Source organism: Trachurus trachurus (assembly GCF_905171665.1).
Source record: "Trachurus trachurus genome assembly, chromosome: 18".
Lineage (NCBI taxonomy): Eukaryota > Metazoa > Chordata > Actinopteri > Carangiformes > Carangidae > Trachurus > Trachurus trachurus.
Genome location: NC_139909.1, coordinates 18,249,663 through 18,269,391, shown reverse-complemented (window position 1 = coordinate 18,269,391; position 19,729 = coordinate 18,249,663). Strand labels below are relative to the sequence as shown.

Here is a 19,729-nt window from a genome sequence, read left to right as displayed (position 1 = left end):
AAACGGGGGGGAAAACAGCACACCTAGCCAATCCAGGCTTATATATTATATACTCACAAAGAGTAAGGGATGTTCAGGAAAATGCACTATAACCTTTAGAGGTGAACTTGATTTGACCTTCTCTAAACTTTTGAATGCATAGTTCAGTGTTTCAGTACATGCTGTTCTCTAACAAGGTTAGGGAGGGTTAGGGTTAACCGCAAAAAAGTGTCTGATCCATGAATCCACCACTAAATGTTCTGCTTCAAGAAAGTTTGTTTTGAAACAGTCCTCTTCATCATTTTGTTCACATTTTGACATCATGAGACCAAGACGACACCTAACAGTCCATCAAAAGCAGAGAAGTGGACATCCTTTGACCACAGGACAACTTATTGACACATTTTTGTTTGTTGTATGCACCACTGTTAGATTTGTACATACATTTCCCCCTAAATTCAATCCTCCCTAACTTATTGTGAGTAGTGTTTATTGTGGCTTGCAAAGTATTCCCTCCTATCTGTGGATTAGTCTATTCATTGTACTCCTAGCTTCCTTTCACTTTTACTAACATCCCAGATAATTACATGGAAACAATGTGGACTGCCATGCATACTCTATGACTGTGGTTAGTGGCGGGGAGGGAGATAGTGGTAGCTTTGAAGCCCGTGTTTACTGGGATGATTGACATATTTCAACAAGTACAGCACTGATTGAAAGTTGTAATATTCATGCGCTAAAAGCTCAGTCATGAGGAAATTCATATTAATTGCAAAGCCAGCGCTACAAGTATTATTTTGCTGTATAATACGGCCATTTTTACGTCGACTCCATCACTTCCAGCTGTGGTTTATGTTTGTTTTCCCTCCTCAACACCTGTTGGTCCTTTAAAGCTGCAGTTTATTTGCTGGTCCTCTGCTGACACAGGTCTTCACTCGGTGTCCACAACTCTGCAGCTCAGGGGGAAACCTCCAGCCTCCCTCTGGCCCTCTGTGGTTTGTGGAGGCCATGTGGCAGTCCAGCAGCCGATGTGCGCAGTCATCTTTTTAGACCGGTGTGAGGTGGAGGAGGTGTGTGTGTGTGTGTGTTGGGGGGGAGACCGGTGGGCACAGAGCGGCTGAGTCCAATCAACCTATCGATCCCGGCTGGGTTACTTGGGTGCAGCCGGCCTGGTGCACATCCTCTGCCCCCTCCGTTTTCTCTTCCCCCCCCCACCCCTCCCCTCCTTCGTCTTCTGTCTTACTTACTTTGCGCCGGTCGCCAGGTTGCCATGGAAACCAGCGGTCCCATTTCTCCTTTCTAAGTGCTTCTTTCAGTCAAGCTAGGACTTTCTCTCTCTCTCTCCCTCTGTCCCTCTCCTCTCTCTCTCCTCTCGGTTTCATATATCTGTTGATCCGTGTTGTTCTGGCCGTCTGTCTTCTTGTCTCTCGCGTGCTCTCGCTTAAGCTCACACTCGCGCACAGATTGCTCGTCACAGACTCTGAACGCTTCGTCTTTACATTCAGCAAATTTCCAGTCCTTCAATGTATTAAGTGACTTTGCTGAAAATACACACACACACAGGCACACACACGTACGTAACACATTCCCTGTCAGAAACTTGTGCTGTCTATCTCTATGAGATGTACTAATAATATCCAGTCACTCCTCTGTGTGTGTGTGTGTTTCAAAAGATCCCTTCAGTCTCTTCACTCAGGAAAACTAATGAGTGAGACAGATGGATTGAATGACAGGTGAATGACTGAACATGTGAAAGGCGCCCCACACATACAGTACATACAGGCTGAGATCTCTGTTGCTATTATTTTACAGTATATGTTTCATTTCTCTTCCCATACACACTGTATGTAAAAAAAAAAAACAATTCACCTGGACTAAGTATGTGGACAGCCAGATGTTACCGCCTCCACTCCTCTCAAAGGCTTCACCACAAATAATTTGGAGGCCGGCTGCAGGGATTTGTTCCCGTCCAGCCGCAGGAGCATTAGTGAGGAAGGGTACTCGATGTCGGAGCGATAAGGGGGTTTCTGGCTCGCAGCCATTGTTCCAGTTCATCCCAAAGGAGTCGGATGGGTTTTTTTTTTTTTTTTTTTTTTCTCTCTCCTCTGCACACCGAACCCTGACTCATTGCTCTATGTGGACAGAAGCGCTGTCAAGTTGAAATGGAAAAGATCCGTCTCTGGAGCGATATCAGTCGGTTATCATTAACTATCGCTGTCTGTTTGTGGAAGTGCTTGAGCCAGATTACAGATGTCTTTGTCCAGCGAGCTGAGAAACCATGGCGACTTAGACACACTCTCTAAACTTATTTCAGAGAAATGTATGTGCATCTATGTTTATTTATTTATACATGTTTCTAAACACAATATTGTGTCACTGATAAGGTAAAATAATAAGTCTCACGCTCACTATCTATTTCATACAGTAATCCCAATCTATAACTTCAGTAACTGCAGCCAATAGCTTTTTTTTTTTCTTCTTACATTTTCTCACTTGGAATCGACAGGGCTCTTTATGAAACAACTGTGTTATACACGATTTTTTCGTTAATGTAAATGTTTTTACACCTTCTTTTTTTTTTTTTTTTTTTTTCCATTACCATTTCTCAACTTTCCTGAGTCTGATATAGAAATAATATCCTAGGGAAGAAAAAAAAAAAAAAATCCTGCATTAGCGCTTTATAGACCTGAGTGGTGCAAGGTGAGACAGATTGATTTACCTGCCCCATTGCTGCTCTCATCAACCCCCCCCCCCCCCCCCACCACCACCACCACCACTATGAGTTCCACTAAATGTATTGCAATCACACCTAGGCAATAGGCATACACGCTCAGCAACGCCCCCCCCCCCCCCCCCCCCCACCTGGCCCCCCTTCAAAACTACTCCAAATACTGCACACCCCTGTAACCCTGCCAAGCGATACTATGCTGTTTAATTGCTCTCTCAAATCAAATCAATAACAGTGAGTCATGTGTTGGGGATGGGGGGTGTTTGTGCGTGTGCGTGCGTGTCTCTGTGTGTGTGTGCGTGCAAAAAAAAAAAAAAAAAAAAATCAATTGTTGCAGCTTCACGGCCGAGTCAGAACGGGAGAAGGAGGAGTGGATTGAAGCGGTCCAAGAATCGATCGCTGAGACACTCTCCGACTATGAAGTGGCAGAGAAGATCTGGTTCGACGAGGCCAACAGGAGCTGCGCCGACTGTCGCGCCCCGCGGCCGGAGTGGGCGTCCGTCAATCTGGGTGTGGTCATCTGTAAGAAATGTGCAGGTAACACACACACACACACATACACACACCGCTTTACACTAATGTCTGATACAGAAATACGCACCCATAAATGACATATTGTACGTACACTAAGATAAACACCCAGAAAAACAATCCCACCCCGCACGCACACACGTTGTTGTACAGTATGAATAGCAACAAGCAGCCTGTCACAACACGCTTCATTGAATCCCTCCAAAACCAGCGGTTTCCCACCTACAAGTGAAGACCCTCAAGACAAATCTAAGAAGTTGCTTGATAATGAACAAGAGACGGAACAAAGCAAAAGCAAAACTGTCCCATTTTATGTCACGGGTCTGTAATTTTTAAAAATGATTTCATAAGAAGTTTCCAGAAAAACAAAAAGCAAAAGAAAAACACAGAATGTTATTTATCGTAATTACAGGCAGAATAGAGACAAAGGTCTGAGACTGTTATTATGTTTTTTTTTTTTTTTTAGTTTAAATTTAAAGTTAATAGTTCCCCCGTTGAGAAATTTCAAATGAATGTTCAGCGGACTTGTTTTTCACTGACTCCTTAAAACACCCATGAGATTATGTTGGCAACTAATTGGAATTAATTATCGGACATTATTAGTAAGCTACAGACCCATAAAGCGATGCCTCGCTGAAAGATAAATGCTCAAAATTATGTTAAACTCCACTTAAATCCTTAAATCCTACTTCTAAAAAATGTCTTACACGGCTCACACACGCATCCAGATGGAACTGTTGACAGGGATTCATAAATAAGTACGGTCTGGCATTAAAGGGTCATAGTTGTAAAAACCAACACACACCATCCTCTTGCTCATATTAAGTGGCATTATTTACTTTTTTCTCTCTTTTAACTTATTGTTAATTGGATTTCCAAAAGAGCCACTTCCAGAATTGCTGTACTGGTAAATTATGAGGTGAATATATATAGAAAGTAGCCCCCAAACAACAACAATGTACACTTGCATTATGTACAGAGACAAGAAGATAACAGTGGAAACACAATAAAAGAATACTTAAAATGATAACACAAAAATAGAAAACAAACCCCCAAAAAACAAAGAAAACATTTAAGTCAGTAGTAAACAGGTCGACTACTGTAGATCAAAAATACAGGCTTTAACAATTTTCCACCCACCAGGCAAAGGTGTTAACACAGACCAGAGCTCTTAAAAACATGGGATTGTGTGTGGTTCTGGAGAAGAAGGAGCTCATTACAGAGACTTCAGCTGTTGAGCCTTTGAGTGGCTGGCTGTCTGACTTTTTCAGGTCTGATATAGTTTAAAAACAGCTTGAATCCAGAGAGCATGGGCAGAGGCACTGGACTTCCATCAGAGCTGAATTATATCATAGATGTAGCAAATCAGAATCAAGCTGTGAGAGATGTTTTATTATATTCTTTACTTATTGTTAAAGTAGAGAGAGAAGGAAAGAGACTGCGGTGAAAATGAGAAGGTGTGAGAATCAAAAACATGCTGAAGTTGAAAAAAAACATCATGTCGGCGCTCGGTTGTTAATGTGTGTGTGTGTGTGGCCTGATGTTTGTCTGTGAGCGTGTGCTCTGACCCAGAGGGCTCTTTTGGAATACGATCTCAGGTGATAAGCCACTCACGGGAGTTTGGCGCCCGCCCTCTGGACTCTCTCCGTCTAATCTATTTGGCAACGCTGGATGGCTCAGATGAAATGACAACAAAGATTAAGCCCAGGGCGAGAACTTTGGGGAATCCCAAACTGCTTCTTGACCTGCTAAACGTGATTAGAGAGACACAGCAGCCACGATGCTCGATATGGGGGGTGGATGTGGATGTGGGTGTGGGTGGGGCTCTGTCTATTTTTTTTCACCTCCTCTTGCATGCTCCTGTACTCCCCTCCCTCCCTCTCCCTCTGGATCTTCTCCCTATCTTGAGATTCCTCCCAGAGTCATAAGTTTTAATGCAATTCTTCACCTCACCTCTGCAAAGCCTGTGTAATTGGTACGCATCAGATATCCAACATCCCTTTTCAAACACCCTTAAATGATTTCATTTGCTGGGGTGTTTAATATTACATTTTGTCGACGCGCTGGGAGAGAGGGGGGGGGGGGGGGGGGGGGGGGGGGTGAATATCTGCACCGAGGAAGCTGTCCTCACACTGTGCTCTCCCTTAAATTAGGCGGTGGTCCATTTGGAATACCAATGACTGCTCACACTTTTAATTAGTGCTCTCATGTCATGGACAATAAAGAGAAATGCTGAACAAGAGGAAGAGGAAAGAAGTAATGAGAAGGCTAATGGTAAAAATGATCCCAGACTGGCTTTCCTCTTTTCTTGCCAAGACAGAATGAATTTTAATAGTCTATAGCTTCACTCTCTGATGTGGAGCTGCTTCCTTACTGTAATATTTTTTCTGTGTTTGTGCTGACCTCAGTGCTGCCAGTCAGTTTTATTACACACACAAAAAAAAACAGTTTTTTTATCTCCATCATTAAAAAGAAAAAGCAGGTAAATCTGATCAAAACACTCAATAATACATGAAAATGTTTCTTTGAGATACTATATGTAGCACAAGCACTCTGCCCACTCTTGTGGCTTTTCTAATTACTTTAAGAGACGTTTTTATTAGAAAGTAAGAAAACAGAAAGATTTGTTTGTTTTTGCCACAGGAGGTTTTTTTTTATTTACACAAACTCCAATGTCATCTTGCAGCAGGAGCCGATTCTACAGATAATACAGTTCTCTCAGAAATATCCTGGGAACCATTATAAAATAAAAACATGTGGTGTCTAATTGAGTCTGCATTCATTATTTTTTGTGGATTTTTTGTCATTTGGGAGTGTAAATACATAAAGTGTGTAAAAACTGACTCACGACTCATGTCTCTGGTCAACCACTCCAATACTTATTCTCTTTTTAGCTCAGTTTTGGTCTCCACCAGCTCCTGCGCTCATTGCCTATTAGTAATGCTTTATTTCTGCGGTGGTTATTTAGCAACTTGCTCACATGGTGTTTGTGCACGTTGGAGCTGAGGAAGTGGCCTACAGAGGGTTTCACCTTTGCTTCTCACCTTTTGCGTGTTGTTATCTGATGCATTATTAATCTTACAGATATTGATCAGAGCCGCGCTTCAAAGATTAATTTAGATATTTTTAGGCAAGGCTCGGCCCGTGTTGACAGCCGGCGTTTCTCTGTGACTGCAGACTCGAGCTGTAAACACTTAAAAAAAAAAAAAAAAAAAAAAACTTTCATTCCTCAGTGATGTCAGCTCCCTAATAATAGAAGCTGTTCCTCCGTCTACACTTTCCTTTTTGTTCCCACTCTTTGCCCTTTCTCCGTCTGTCTGGCAGAACCCTTTAGAGGAAATGACATTACTCCAAAGACTGGAAGGTCCACACACATACAGAAGTAATTGCAATAAACTCCTTTTTAAACCAGGATGTAACTAGGCACATCCGCCGGCAACAGTTGCCATGGTGACACAAAAATGCAGCCGCTCGATGCTTTGTTTCCCTCCGACTCGTCGCTGAGTGCTGGAGGGGCGGGGGATTCCAGTAAGTGCAGAGGACTGGAAATGTGCTCAATGACCTGTTGCTGGAGTCAATGGGGAAACTTTTTTGGATGGGAGGCGAAGTCCTCGTCGGGTTGGGTTAGGTTTTTATCGTGAACGCTGCTGCTGCTGCTGCTGCTGTGTCTGGGATGTTGTTGTGGTTGCACAGGATAGATAAAGACATTTACAACAGGCTATTTATATGGTAAGATCTCGCCACGTACGTACCCCAGTGGCACGTGCACATGCACACTTTTTTTTCTCTCTCTCTCTCTCTTTTTCAGCTTCATTACCCTTACACAAGTGAAAATGGTCCTGTGGTGTTATATGGCTCAGTGGCTGGAGCCTGGCTGCAGCGCTACAGCAGGCACCCAGAGTGAAATATTTTCACTCCTTCACAGGAGAGTCTGGCTCTCTGGCCTTAATTTGTCACGCCGGACTCATGTGGCGTTGATGGCGGTGATTATTCCTTGCTTTACGACGTGACTTTCGGGGTTGTAGAAACCATATTTAAACACATCTGACCACACTAATAGGTCCACACCTGGCACTAAAATATGAACTTAATCAGGAAAACAATTGATTTAACCTTGATAGAGAGAGAAGGGGGTTCTTTTTTTTTAGAAAGCTCAGGTTGCTATAAACAAAATATTTCAATAACCCCAGTAATTTTTTTTTTTTTTACAAGGATTGATCAATTACTGAATCAAAACAAAAAGCTGATTTAGTTCCTGGGTCTCTCCTGAGTTTCCTGAAATCTTTCATGATCAGGCGAAGCATCTGGAGTACAAGGGTACAGTTTCTCTCCTGAGACAGACATTTAATATTTTTTAACAAACTAGATTATAGATGTTCAAAGCTTATTGAAAAAACGTTATTAAAATCCTTCAGCTGCTGCCTTGGTCCCATTTCAGCATAGATGTTGAAGGAGATGTGCATCACATGGCTCGTGTTGCACTGTGCAACTAATAGTCTCAACCAGCTTCAGATGAAGTGCAGATCGATGATGGCTCATCAGTCAGGAGAGGGAATATTTGATACAATACTGTAGATACACTGTGTTGTGTGTGAGGAACCCTAGTTCCTCAGGGTTTAGTACTCGGTCCACTGCATTTTTTTCGTGAAATGCACTTCCACTCTAGCCTAGAAATCTAGACACAACCTAGCGGCAGCAAATTTTGCTCAGCAGGTCTGTCCTGAAACGAGCCATAGGAACTTTTTGAGTCTCGAACACCGTTTGTGTTCACCGATCACAGCGCTCCATCTGTTTAGAGAGTCGTTGGGGCGGGCTTAACGCGATGACGACATACTTGCGATGGTGAAAAACATGACAAGATGGCTTTGGCAAAGGAATCGTTTGAATCGGCGTTGGCATCAACTTTGAAATAATTAAACTTGTCATTTTCTTTAAAAGTTGAGCAAGAAACTGCACTGTAGTCATCCATTTCGAAGAAGGTTGTATTTGGTGTTTTGCCAACGGGATATGGGAAAAGTTTAATCTACCAGCTTGCTCCGCTGGTAGCGAAAAAAATGGGACTGATTAGTCTTATCGCTACCCTATTGCGTGCAGAGACAGTTTGAAAGACAGCCTTCACCCCGCCCCCTGGATTGAGCCGAGGTCTACCGGTCGTTGCCAGACTATACATTTTAATGATATAGTCTGGCTTGTCAGGCTACTCCCACTCAGCAACACAGCGTAAATGTTTACTTTCAACAATTCCTAAGGTTTTAAAATACAAAACTGACTTTTGAAGCACTTCAAAAGTGTTGGTTCAGCTTCTGGCAAGAAAACTGCATCCACCATTTGCCCCTTCATTTATCATCTGTTCACATCACTCCTAATCACAATGGGGCATGACTCGGCATACCAGATTTAAAATCCAATCAGGCAGCAATTAGTCCTGTCAGTTAATGCATCCTGGTGTCACATTTCAAAAAAGGCACAGGCTGTTTGTGAGGAGCTCCAAATTTATACTAAAAGCAAATTTGTGAAAATGTATTATACTGCATAAAGTCTCTGTACCCAATTTGTTTTTACACCGATTACACAGTACGCGGTGCTTAATCCTCATAATCTAAGACCCTAATTTTATGGTTTGTTCTGCTCAGTATAGACACGACGAGAAAAACGCCGGCATTCCTAAAGTAAGGAGGGCGAATACTGATCCCTTGTTATCCAAAATAACTTCCTAGTTAGTTTCTCTTTTGAAACATCTGATAATGGCTGAAAATAATTCGGAGATTTCTGGCATCTGTGCCCTCTCTCGATTTGTGTGGAGATGGCCGTTCACAGCTCATGGCCCCGCATTTTCATTCACAGCTGCTCTACTTGAGCATAGAAGACAGTAATGAGATCATGCCAAAATCGAAATCTAAAATTATCCGCCGTTACACACAGGACAATAATTCACATTCACATATACAGCGTGTTTCTGCCTAATGTATTATGCATGTATGCTCTGTCTTTGGCCATAAGCAACCCCAGAAGCCCCTCGTTCACCCAAATAAACAGGCCGACCAACAAACACAATGAATTACTCATGACTCATTAGCAATTAATGGCCCTCGTTCTGTGCTTTCATTTCCAATTAGGAGTGCTGAGGGGACTAAATATGTCTGTTGTGAGTGAGAGAATGAGCTTGCAGTCATGCTCTGTTTCTCCATCTTGTTACTGCCTGTTTATTGTTTTGTTTTTTTTCTTCCTCCCATCGCCGACATTTGGTGTGTGTTTGTGCACGCGGCGGAGATTTCTGTGCATATATGTACATCTTAATTTTTTAACTTCTGAAGAACTTAAAGCCCGACAGCCAGCCACATCTAATTAAGAAAGGGTTCATGAACACACCAGGCTTTGTATGAATTCCTGAGTTGCGTTTGTGTATTGGTTCCGATCGCACTAAACAGCTATGTGTTCCCGTGCACCAGGACAACACCGCTCCCTTGGCACGAGTATGTCCAAAGTGCGGAGCTTGAAGTTGGACAGCAGTATCTGGAGCAACGAGCTTGTAGAGGTACGTATGATGCACCATAAAAGAAAGCTGCAGTGAAGTGTATATTTAACTTTGTCAAAAATTTCAGCCGTTTATCTGTTGCACCAGGTGTTTTGCCTGAGAAAAATGTTTCAGATTTATCAAGAAAAAGTGTTTGTGATGTATCACAGATTCATTTTTATCTGCTGTGTGTTGGGTGTTAATACAAAACACCACTAATGCGTCTACAAATGGTTCTCACCTAGGTTTCTGTGTGTGTTTTCCAACCCGACAGCTCTTCCTGGCAGTGGGGAACAAGAACGCTAACGGTTTCTGGGCTGCTAATCTTCCCTTGGAGGAGGATCTGCACAGGGGGGCCTCGGCGGAGCAGCGGGCCACGTTCGTTCGCAGGAAGTACAGGGAGAGGAAGTACCGTCGAGTCCTGGAGGGCTTTCATGACCTGGAGCAGCTCAACCAGGTACGAGAAGAAGAAGTCACAGAAGTTATAGGAATGATGTTTTGCGGTGTTTTGCTACCATGGTTGTTTAATCCTCTGGAGGTCCAAGTGTTGGGCCATTGAGTATTGCACCTTTCTGTTAACTTGTGCTTTAGCTTCCATTGATTTTGGAAGTGCTGCACTCTTTACTTGGCAGTCACAGCTGTGCTGTCATTTAGACCAGTGGTTCTCAACACTTTCTGGGCACTGGACATTTTTTCTTTTGCAACCCTGATGATCCACCTTGCCCCTCACCACTACCAGGCATGAGGTTTGGGGGGGGGGGGGGGGGGGGGGGGGGGGTTCCAAAACCAATTTGACAGAAATAGAAAAAAGCCTTTTTATTTGCATCATATTGACAATTCTGAGGTCAAATATGAGATTTTCAAAGATTGCACATTACACCATTTTCCTGTACGATATTTCAAAAATAAAAACCCAACTAAGACTAAGAAACTAAGACTGTCCACTGAAACACTAGGGGGTTGAGTTTGTCTTTAAAAGATAAACAAGAATGAATCAAAACACAAAATGTGGCTTCTTATGAAAATATGAGCTATTTCCCATTAAAACAAATGGGATTGGGGAAAAATGCCTTAGCTTAGCTTGGCTTGATGGCTCTGGTCGCTTTCTAAGTAAAATGATGAATGTATGTAAAGTTTACTCAATTAAATGGTAGTTTATAGTTTTAAGTATCCCTTACACCTGGTTGAGAAACACTGATTTAGACGATGCTATCTTGAGAAAGAGCTAGCATTAGCGGTGTTATGCTCCAACAGTGGCAAACAGATTAAACATCTAAAGACTTTTGTTGTTCTTTCGCTGTTTCTATCGCAGTGTTACCTCACTGTGTTTGTTATGAAGAGACCAAAGTGCAGCTGAAGTTCAGCAGGCATGCAGTCGGGAGTGGCCACCAACAAAAGCTGCATCTAAAAAACACGCTTGACGTCACACTCCATTAAGCTAAATCCTTCAAACCTGAAATAGACCGTATTTCCCTGACCTTTTTAACTGCCAGTAAAACTGCACTGTAAGTCTAAAGATGCCAAAAGCGGCGTCTTATCGATCTTAAGTATAAGTAAGTTGGCACTAAGGCCTTTCTTTGGCAGTTTGTGGTTTAGGCTTTATTGCTGCGGCAAAAAGGAGAAAGGAGAAAAAAAAAAACAGGCTCTAAAAAGAGTCTTAAAAGCACTGCACATGGAGCCTGGAAGTTTCCACCTGCATCAGCATTTACGCAGATCAGCCCCCTTGTTTTGTTTTCGTGAGGAGAAAGGGAGGAATGGAGATGTAAAGAGAGAGAGGGAGAGGGAATGAGGAGGAAAAGTAAGGAAGAGATATACTAGCTAGCTAAGTGGAAAAGTGGATTAGGATCCACAACAGAAACGCTTGGGTTGGTTTTATTGCGGCTTTGCTGGCTTTTGAGTGTGTGTGTGTGTACATGCGTGTGAACATGTGGGCTGCTCTGCCAGAGATGTGTGAACTTGCTGTTGGAGTGGGGAGTTTTTTTCTTCTTTTTTTTCCGTCGGGAGGGAGGAAGGAGGAGAAGGAGGAGGAGGTGTGACACAGACTGAGAGAGCGCTGCAGGATCCAAATGTCGCAGACACTTCTGCCGTAACGCACGGCGATGACGTCTTCGCCGCCACCGCCGCCCATCGGCGAGATCTGGTCGGCGAAGGGTTAAAAAGGAGCCATGAGACAGGGACTCGGAGACCTAGTGTGTTTCCATGGAGATTAACTGATATTTCTCACCCTGTAACTCGGTGCAAATGATTTAATTCTAACTGGATCTTAATAGTATTGATATACTATATTGATATATTGGTGCCTCAATTGATATTGATTGACAACTTGTGTGCGGTGTGTGTGTGGTCGTTTTATTCACATAGGAGTTATTATAAGCAGCATATGGTCAGAATGAGGTGCCAAACACAACATTATATCAAAATGACTGTATTCTGTACGTGCAATATGAAACTTTATGACACAAATAAGCTTATATAACAAAAAAGTAGAAGAAAAAGTCACAAAACTGTTGTATGCATGAATTTAACTTTGTTGAAACTTTATTGTTATAGCACAGAGTATGGGTAATTATCTATGCAAAGTCCACTGACGCTCTGAAAGTCCTGCAGGATTTCGGAACGAGTCTTGTGAAGTTCACACTGTCTGCAAGTGTGGCGGTGACGTCCGCACATTTGGATTCAGCCTGTAGCTGCCTAAAAGGCTTTGCCCAGTGGAGATATGTGTGTGTGTGTGTGTGTTGTGTCTTGTGTGTTTGAATGTGCGAGAGAGAGGAAGATAGGAATAGAACCAGAGGTGGGTGGTTGTGTTTGCTGTCGCTCCGTCTAGTCTGCCTTTATAGAAGGGCTCAACAGACTTGATAGGGATCAATGTGTCATAGAGTTAATATACACAGAACGGCTCCACATAGGTTGTTTTTTTTTCCTGAAATGATAAACTCTTAAAAAGCAGCTGCGCAAAAGTAATAAATCACAGCAACCTATAAAAACAATACGAAAAAAAAAAGTATTTTTAACATAAACAAGGACACTGAGCCTAATCTCATTGGACACGTTGTTCCAGTTCTGTGTCACATTTACTTACTGTAGCACGGGTATGAACAGGACAAAAAAAATCAACAAAAAAAGCTATATAAAACCTATTCCTTTGGGAGGCTTCTCTTGAACAGAGACAATAATAAAAGCAAAAGCAATTTCCTCATTGACATTCATGCAATTTTTTTTTTTTTTTTAAATCATGCAATGGCATTTTAACAGGTTTTATGGGCCCCGGGGTCACGAAACTCACCCGACACGTACAGTAAATCAGCCTTTTAAGTGTCAATTCAAGTAATGAAACAGGGATAAAAAAGGTGCTGAAGTGATTTATACCTGATTGCGTCAATGTGTCTCCTTACATAATCTCTGCCGAGTGTGCTTATTCTGTTGAGATGTTTTCCTTCCACATCCGCCCGCTTCATTTTCGCCGCTCCATCCGTCTCTCTCTCTCTCTTTCTCTTTCTCTTCCCCGCTCCCATGTTCCCCATTAGAAGCTCATATCCCAGTGACCTCCACCGAGTCTCCGCAGGCCACATGACCTAGAGAAGGGGGGGGTGTCAAAGGACCCTCTTATATCATTACACACATTCACACACTAACACACATAAACCCTCCAGTGGCTGCGGTAATTGCTATGACACGGAAGGTCATTTCCAGAGACGATACAGAATAAGGCCAGGTTGCATGGGACTGTTTTGCCATAATCTGACCCCCCCCCCTCTCCCTCCTCACGCACCCATCTCTTCTTGTGTGCGAGTTAAAAAAGACAAAGATAACGAATAAACTGAATAAACTAATCGCATCCTTCCATAAATTCATTTTCTGCTGTTTTCTGTTGGAGATTAATTGATTTTCCCTTTTTTTTTTTTTTTCCTTTTGTGTAGCAATCATGCGTCTATGAGCTCGGCGCACACAAATACTTAAACATCTTTATCTCAGTGCAGGCCCTTTGTGTGGGTGGGCAGGTTATATTGACAGTTACTATTGGTGTGTGTGTGTATGTGTGTGTGTGTGTGTGTGCAGCCTCGCCGTGCCTCACTTTCACACTGATCTTGCTTGTTTGTGGCAGATCAATGCAGCTTACTGACTCGGCGCAAGTCAGATGAAAGGAGAGGTTGCTCGTTGAAATTCCGCTATTTGCCACTTGACTCCTTTGTTGATCCTTTTTGTTGCGGGTCATCGTGCACAATGTCACATCAATTGACTGGACTGATGGGAAGAGACGTACGCGGGGAGAGAGAAAATGTTTTTCCTCGGTCAAGACTGTATTCATCCGGCCCTCCTATATCTTCCCCGGGAATCACCGAGCGAAATGGGTGAATAGTTTTAACCAAACAACGCCTGCATGGCTAAACATTAAGTATATAGGTTCTCTGGCCCTGTTAAAGAAGGGATTTAACATCATGTATTTATAGAAGCAAAAGCAGACCCCGGAGAGCAAGCGTCTCCCTCTCTATCACTGGAATGATGAAGTCGGTGCTGAGGAGCTTTAAAAGAGGCAGTTCCTTTAATGGCCACTGGATGCTGGCACTAAATAAGATTCAGTCCGAGGCTAAAGTGCTTTTGTTAAGGGACTCACAGCACAGAGGGAACAGATTTGACAGAGAGAGAAGAATAGATGCTTAGAAATGAACGGGGGTTCTTCTTTTCTACCCTGTTTCCTGATAGTAAGGTTTGATTGACAGGTGTCTGGGGCTATCACGGTCTACGTCGTGCTGCCGAGCTCGTGAGAAGAGATGCAAAAAAATGTTTTCTGTCACTCCGGGGGAGCTCTCTGAGGTCTAACGGGTGGGGAAAAATAAAAAAAATCTATCTGGAGATTTTAAATATTTGAGTGAGAGAGAGAGAGAGAGAGAGAACCTGAGTTATAAAGTGGCTGGCATGGAGTTTGAAAGATGAGGATATTTCACAAGCAGAGACGGTCTGATGAAAGTTTCTGTTAAGTTGCATTATGGAATTTGCCGGCTCCCAGCTTGACTCATTTTTAGGGACAAGAAGTTGAGATATCTCGGCTCTGCAACGCTGATTTTTTGATCGTTTCTTTTTTTTTTTTAAATCTCTCTCTCTCTCGACTTAATGAAAGCGCCCCTCGAGAGGAAAATAAGACTGTGAGACTAAGTTCATGTACAAGTCGTTTGTTTAAAAATTGGCAGTGATATACTGTGTGATTCTATACATGTTTAGTGTATGTTGCATGAATGCATATGAGGCAAAATACACAAGTAAACTCATACTTTATTGATATTTAAAACTATGTCCCGGGCCATAAAGATTTTTGCATATGTCATGTTATGTTCTATGTAGTTTTTTTTTGTCCAGTGTGTCTATATTATGTGTCTTGTATAGCTACTTGCTTTGTTTCCTCACAGCACTACTCATTATATGCACTTCCTTTCGCCTCAGTCTGCCCCGCTGCTGTAATTTTGCTCACTCCATTGTTTTTCATGTCTTTATTCTTACATTTCTCTTCTTGGAAATTGTTAGTTTCATTATATTTAATATGGCCCATTTGTCCTGTTCTTATTTGCTATATTCCTTTTTTTCACAGGGATTAGAGATTTAATGATTCCCGCAGGGAGTATTAAAGTTTGATCTTATTTTAACTTCTCTTTTGAGATCAACGGGCGGAACTCAATTCTAAACTTTATATGGTTTTCTGACGCCACTTTATAGACTCTTTGTCCTCTATCAACCTGGCATACATACACACACACACACAGGCACACAGGGCGACTCCAGACTGCTCCTCCTACACAGGGAAGTGGGACCGTACTCACGTTTTCAGGGATTTTCACAGCCTCATTGTCTGGGATGTGAAATATTTTTAAAGGTATTAATCCATACTTAAGAATGCAGTGAGCCGCGACTGCACTTATTCAGGCCTTTTATTAGGCTAGCACACCAGGAAACGTCAAGTGACAGGTGGACTCACATAAATAAGATTTGTGACCGCTGAAATTCAGCCTGAAGAATCTGATTTACCAACATGTCAAAATCACAAATGCAGTATTACCCACACATACATTATTGAAGAGTTTTATTAATAGCGATGAGCCCGCATGGGACGTGTAGTGGGCCGAGAGGAGGGACAGTCCAGAGGGAAGTCATCGTGTTCTCTTTTATCTGGGTTTTGTGTGTGTGTGTGTGTGCAGGGGCTGTGTGCAGCTGTGGTGACGCCCGACGTGCTGCAGACCATGGCGCTGGTCTTCAGCGGGGCAGATGTTATGTGTGCCACTGGAGATCCAACCTACTCCACCCCCTACCTCTTGGCCCAACGCGCTGGACAGAAGCTACAGATGGAGTTCCTGCACCAGAACAAACTATCTGGTAAGCAACTTCGGCCGCCCCTCCCGCTCAGCTGGCCATTGCTGCTGCACAAGCACACACAACTGACACACATGAACTGTTTTCAAAAAGGTTATCTAAATGTGGGCAAAAGCCTCTCATCTTCACCATGACTGTGGATGTTGCTTAGGGGTTTTTGGTGTATTTCTTTTTTTTAGCTGAAGCTACTAGCTTGCTGGCTAATAGGCTTTATGCACAGCTCCACTACTTCCTGAAATAAGCCAGCTCCTTTATTTCCTGTGTTACATTATTGGACCAACTGATTAATCCAGGTGTGCCTGACCATTGTCACTACTCAGACACACCTGGATTAATCAGTTGGTCCAACACAGGAAATAAAGGAGCTGGCTTATTTCAGGAAGTAGTGGAGCTGTGCATAAAGCCCATTGAGCTAACTCTGCAAGTTGGTGTAAAACTTCATCTATCTAGAAATACTGGAAAACCATTTTAGAATTGCACTTGATAGCTACACATGGCATTACCGATAGCTAGTAGGCTAGACTAAGCTAGGCTAGTCACTTTAGCTTCCTTACGAATTGATTGTCCACATGGAGGACACAGACCATCATCATTTTCTTCTGTAAGGAAGAACTATTTAGCCATAGTAAGTTAGCTCAGGCTAAATACCTAAGTAGCTTTTTTTTGTGTGGTGTTATTAAAAGAAGCAAAGCAGGTGCTTTATTTTAGAGGAGAGGAAATGCATTAAAAGACGAGGAAACTGATGAGTTTGGGACTCATAAACAGTATCATTGTTATTCGGTTTCAACCATTATACCTTAATGTGACCCACAACTTAATCTTAAAGCAGATATCAGTGGAATGTTTTTGTTAATATAAGTCCTAAATAGTCCTATTTTCCGTCAGCAATCACTTACATGAAGTATTTCAGCCTAAACACGAGTCTCTCCGTCACTCTGCTCTGCTGTAACCCGAGGAGAAAATTTTCCTTGTGGGATACAAGTGTTATCCAATGAGGAGAGAGAACGGCATGAAGGGCTGTGTGTGCAGCCAAGGGATGCGTGTGAATGTGGTGACGTAGCACGAGGACCAATTGATGCCTGACAAGGGCGGGGGCTGCTAACTCATGGTGCGTTCAAAGAAACTCGTACTTTGTGTTTTTCCTTCCTGTGAAGTCATACCAGTTCGATCTGGTACGAGTTCACGGGTCGGAAGTTACGAGTGGCCGTTATAGGGAACTTTCACAGACAACAGGATGGTAAAAACACGAGCTACGGGTTACCTGGAACGCTACCAAGTCGTAGTTGTGACTTGAAGCTGTAACTTACGGTTTCAAAAGCCTGCCTTGAACGCAGCATTAGCCGAAACGGCCGTGAAGCTGATATCTGCTTTAAGTAGCTAGTGAGATGCTCCTTTGTTTTGGAGGAATACTGCTAAGCTCAGCAGCTGGCTATGTTGCTTACATTAAACCAGAAAAATGCACTGTTAGGCTAAATCATGCGTTTTTGGTTTTAAAGAGGTGATTTAAAAAGTATGTCATTAGTATAATTACTCCATAATCTCCTCTTTAGTTCAAAAACAATGGAAAAGGGAGGTGCAGTTTGAATCTAGTAAACTTTTCCGTGGCTATTGTTCAGCCCAGGTGAGGTACTGGATCCCACAGAGCTGAGCTATGAAACACAATAACTCATACATTTTCCTGGTCAGACCTAAAGAAGAAGAAAAAAAGGCTGACATTCATATAAATCTTTGAAAAGGTCTTTAAACTAGGTGTGAGAGTTGGACTTTTACAACCATCGGCGCCACATATATTCAGCCCATTGTCTTTATACTTTAACAAGCCAATCATGTTTAAAACCCTCACTCTCTGCTGCACCGCCACATTTATAAAAGCACAGTGGGAGGTTTTTTTTTTTTTCTTCTTTCTCTCCACTGCCATGAATAGGAAATGAAGGTAGAAAAACCCACAAATTTGAAGCCAGAGTGTTATAAGTTCCGTCTTTGTATTACACATTTCATGTCACCGGCACCGGAGGCACGGCACAGATGTGCTGTGGCGTGTGGCTTCCCCCCGCAATGGGTGTGTATTGTTTGCGTTGTTCCACACAGGGCTGATGATAAGAATGTATTAAATTAAAGGAGCGAGAGAGGCCATTGGCTGGGGCCGGGGGAGCCTTTCTCAGGGACTGTATTTTACATAATGTATGCGCTGCATCTGTGCACATTCGCCGGCACCGAGCCTGTTAGGGACTCCTAATTGCTAGCATGGGTCACCTGGTCGCCATGGTGATGGCCATTACTTTGAGCTGTGCTAGCGGTCTGGAATACAGACAGACAGACTGACAGACGCGTGTGTGGCATTGTCCATCAGAAAATGTGTTGCAATACATGCTCTCTGTGCACGCTCATTATGTGTGTGGAAGTTGGAGGGCTTCATCATTAACTAACAGACAAACATGGAGCTATCCAGAGTCCTCCTGTAGTGATGAGGGTCCAGCTAAACTGACCAACTACTGCAGGCAAGAAGGACCCAATGATACTGACTCATTTACAGATGTTTCCTGAGGGACAACAGCCAGTGTTAGGTGGAAGGAGGAGGTTGTTCCTAAAAGTGACGCAATGTCCACACTACGTCTTTTTTTAACTTCTGCAGCACATGATTTATTTAGGGGGAAATATGCAGATTTTGACCTTAATTAAATAGGTTTGGAGTAATTGTGATTAAACGACTTGTTAAATATGTGAAATACTGACTTTTTTACGGCACAATGACACAAACACACCCGGTAATCCGTAATCTCTTGTTAGCTTTACTCACTTCGGTAGACATCGTTCCACGGATTGCCTTCTCGCTGGCTTTGTTGAAAAGAGAGAGAGAGAGAGAGAGGAGAGCTGTGAGTTTTTACGACAGTGAAAATAATGCACTCCAAAACTGTAGGGGGAGCTCCGTTGAGAGAAAAAGCGACCAAAACAGAGAAAATGCATAGTTCCCCGTCAAGCACCAACATCCAGCAGCTACTGTATGTACATGGAGCGATATTCATTTAATTTAGTGGGATGTAAAATGGTAAATGGACTTGCACCTATATAGCGCTTTTCTAGTCTCTTGGACCACTCAAAGCGCTTTACACTGTAGGTCACATTCACCCTTTCACACACATTCATACAGCGCTGTAGCGCAGGAATCTAACCATTCACACACATTCGTACACCCAATGGACACATTGGGGGGCAAGTGTGGGTTCAGTGTCTTGCCCAAGGACACTTCGACATGTTGCCAGGAGGAGCCTGGAATCGAACCATGTAAAGGACAGGGACTGAAGTTTATAGCTGGTGTTTGTTATTCTGGAGAATTGTCCCATTATAAAAAGACCAAAAATACTACTGGATACTGTTTTTCCAAAACTTGATGACGCATCCCTTTCCATCATACACCCCCATTGTTGTTCAAAAAAACCTATACAAAACATTATCACTGAGCCACACTGTTGCTCTGGGTGAAATGTTCCTTGATTGTGATGAACATTGGCACTTTGGGTTCTTGTTTTGACTGGATCCCACACAAACTGTCAAGATGTTGTGAATACTCCATCGTGCCCAGATTAAATTTGGTCTTAATTCAGCATTTAAAACAAATAAAA

The 19,729-nt window shown here is 42.8% G+C and overlaps 1 protein-coding gene across 1 annotated transcript in view; it reads left to right on the top strand.

The window, feature by feature from the left end:
• arap2 (ArfGAP with RhoGAP domain, ankyrin repeat and PH domain 2) overlaps nt 1–19,729 on the top strand; it is a gene marked incomplete at its 5' end in the record, with an annotated part of 124,155 nt that overhangs the window by 49,666 nt on the left and 54,760 nt on the right. The window contains 4 exons of the mRNA XM_083992981.1: nt 3,045–3,244; nt 9,688–9,773; nt 10,027–10,209; nt 15,938–16,112. Of these exons, the coding sequence (XP_083849107.1) occupies nt 3,045–3,244; nt 9,688–9,773; nt 10,027–10,209; nt 15,938–16,112 (644 nt within the window). The remainder of the gene's footprint in view (nt 1–3,044; nt 3,245–9,687; nt 9,774–10,026; nt 10,210–15,937; nt 16,113–19,729) is intronic.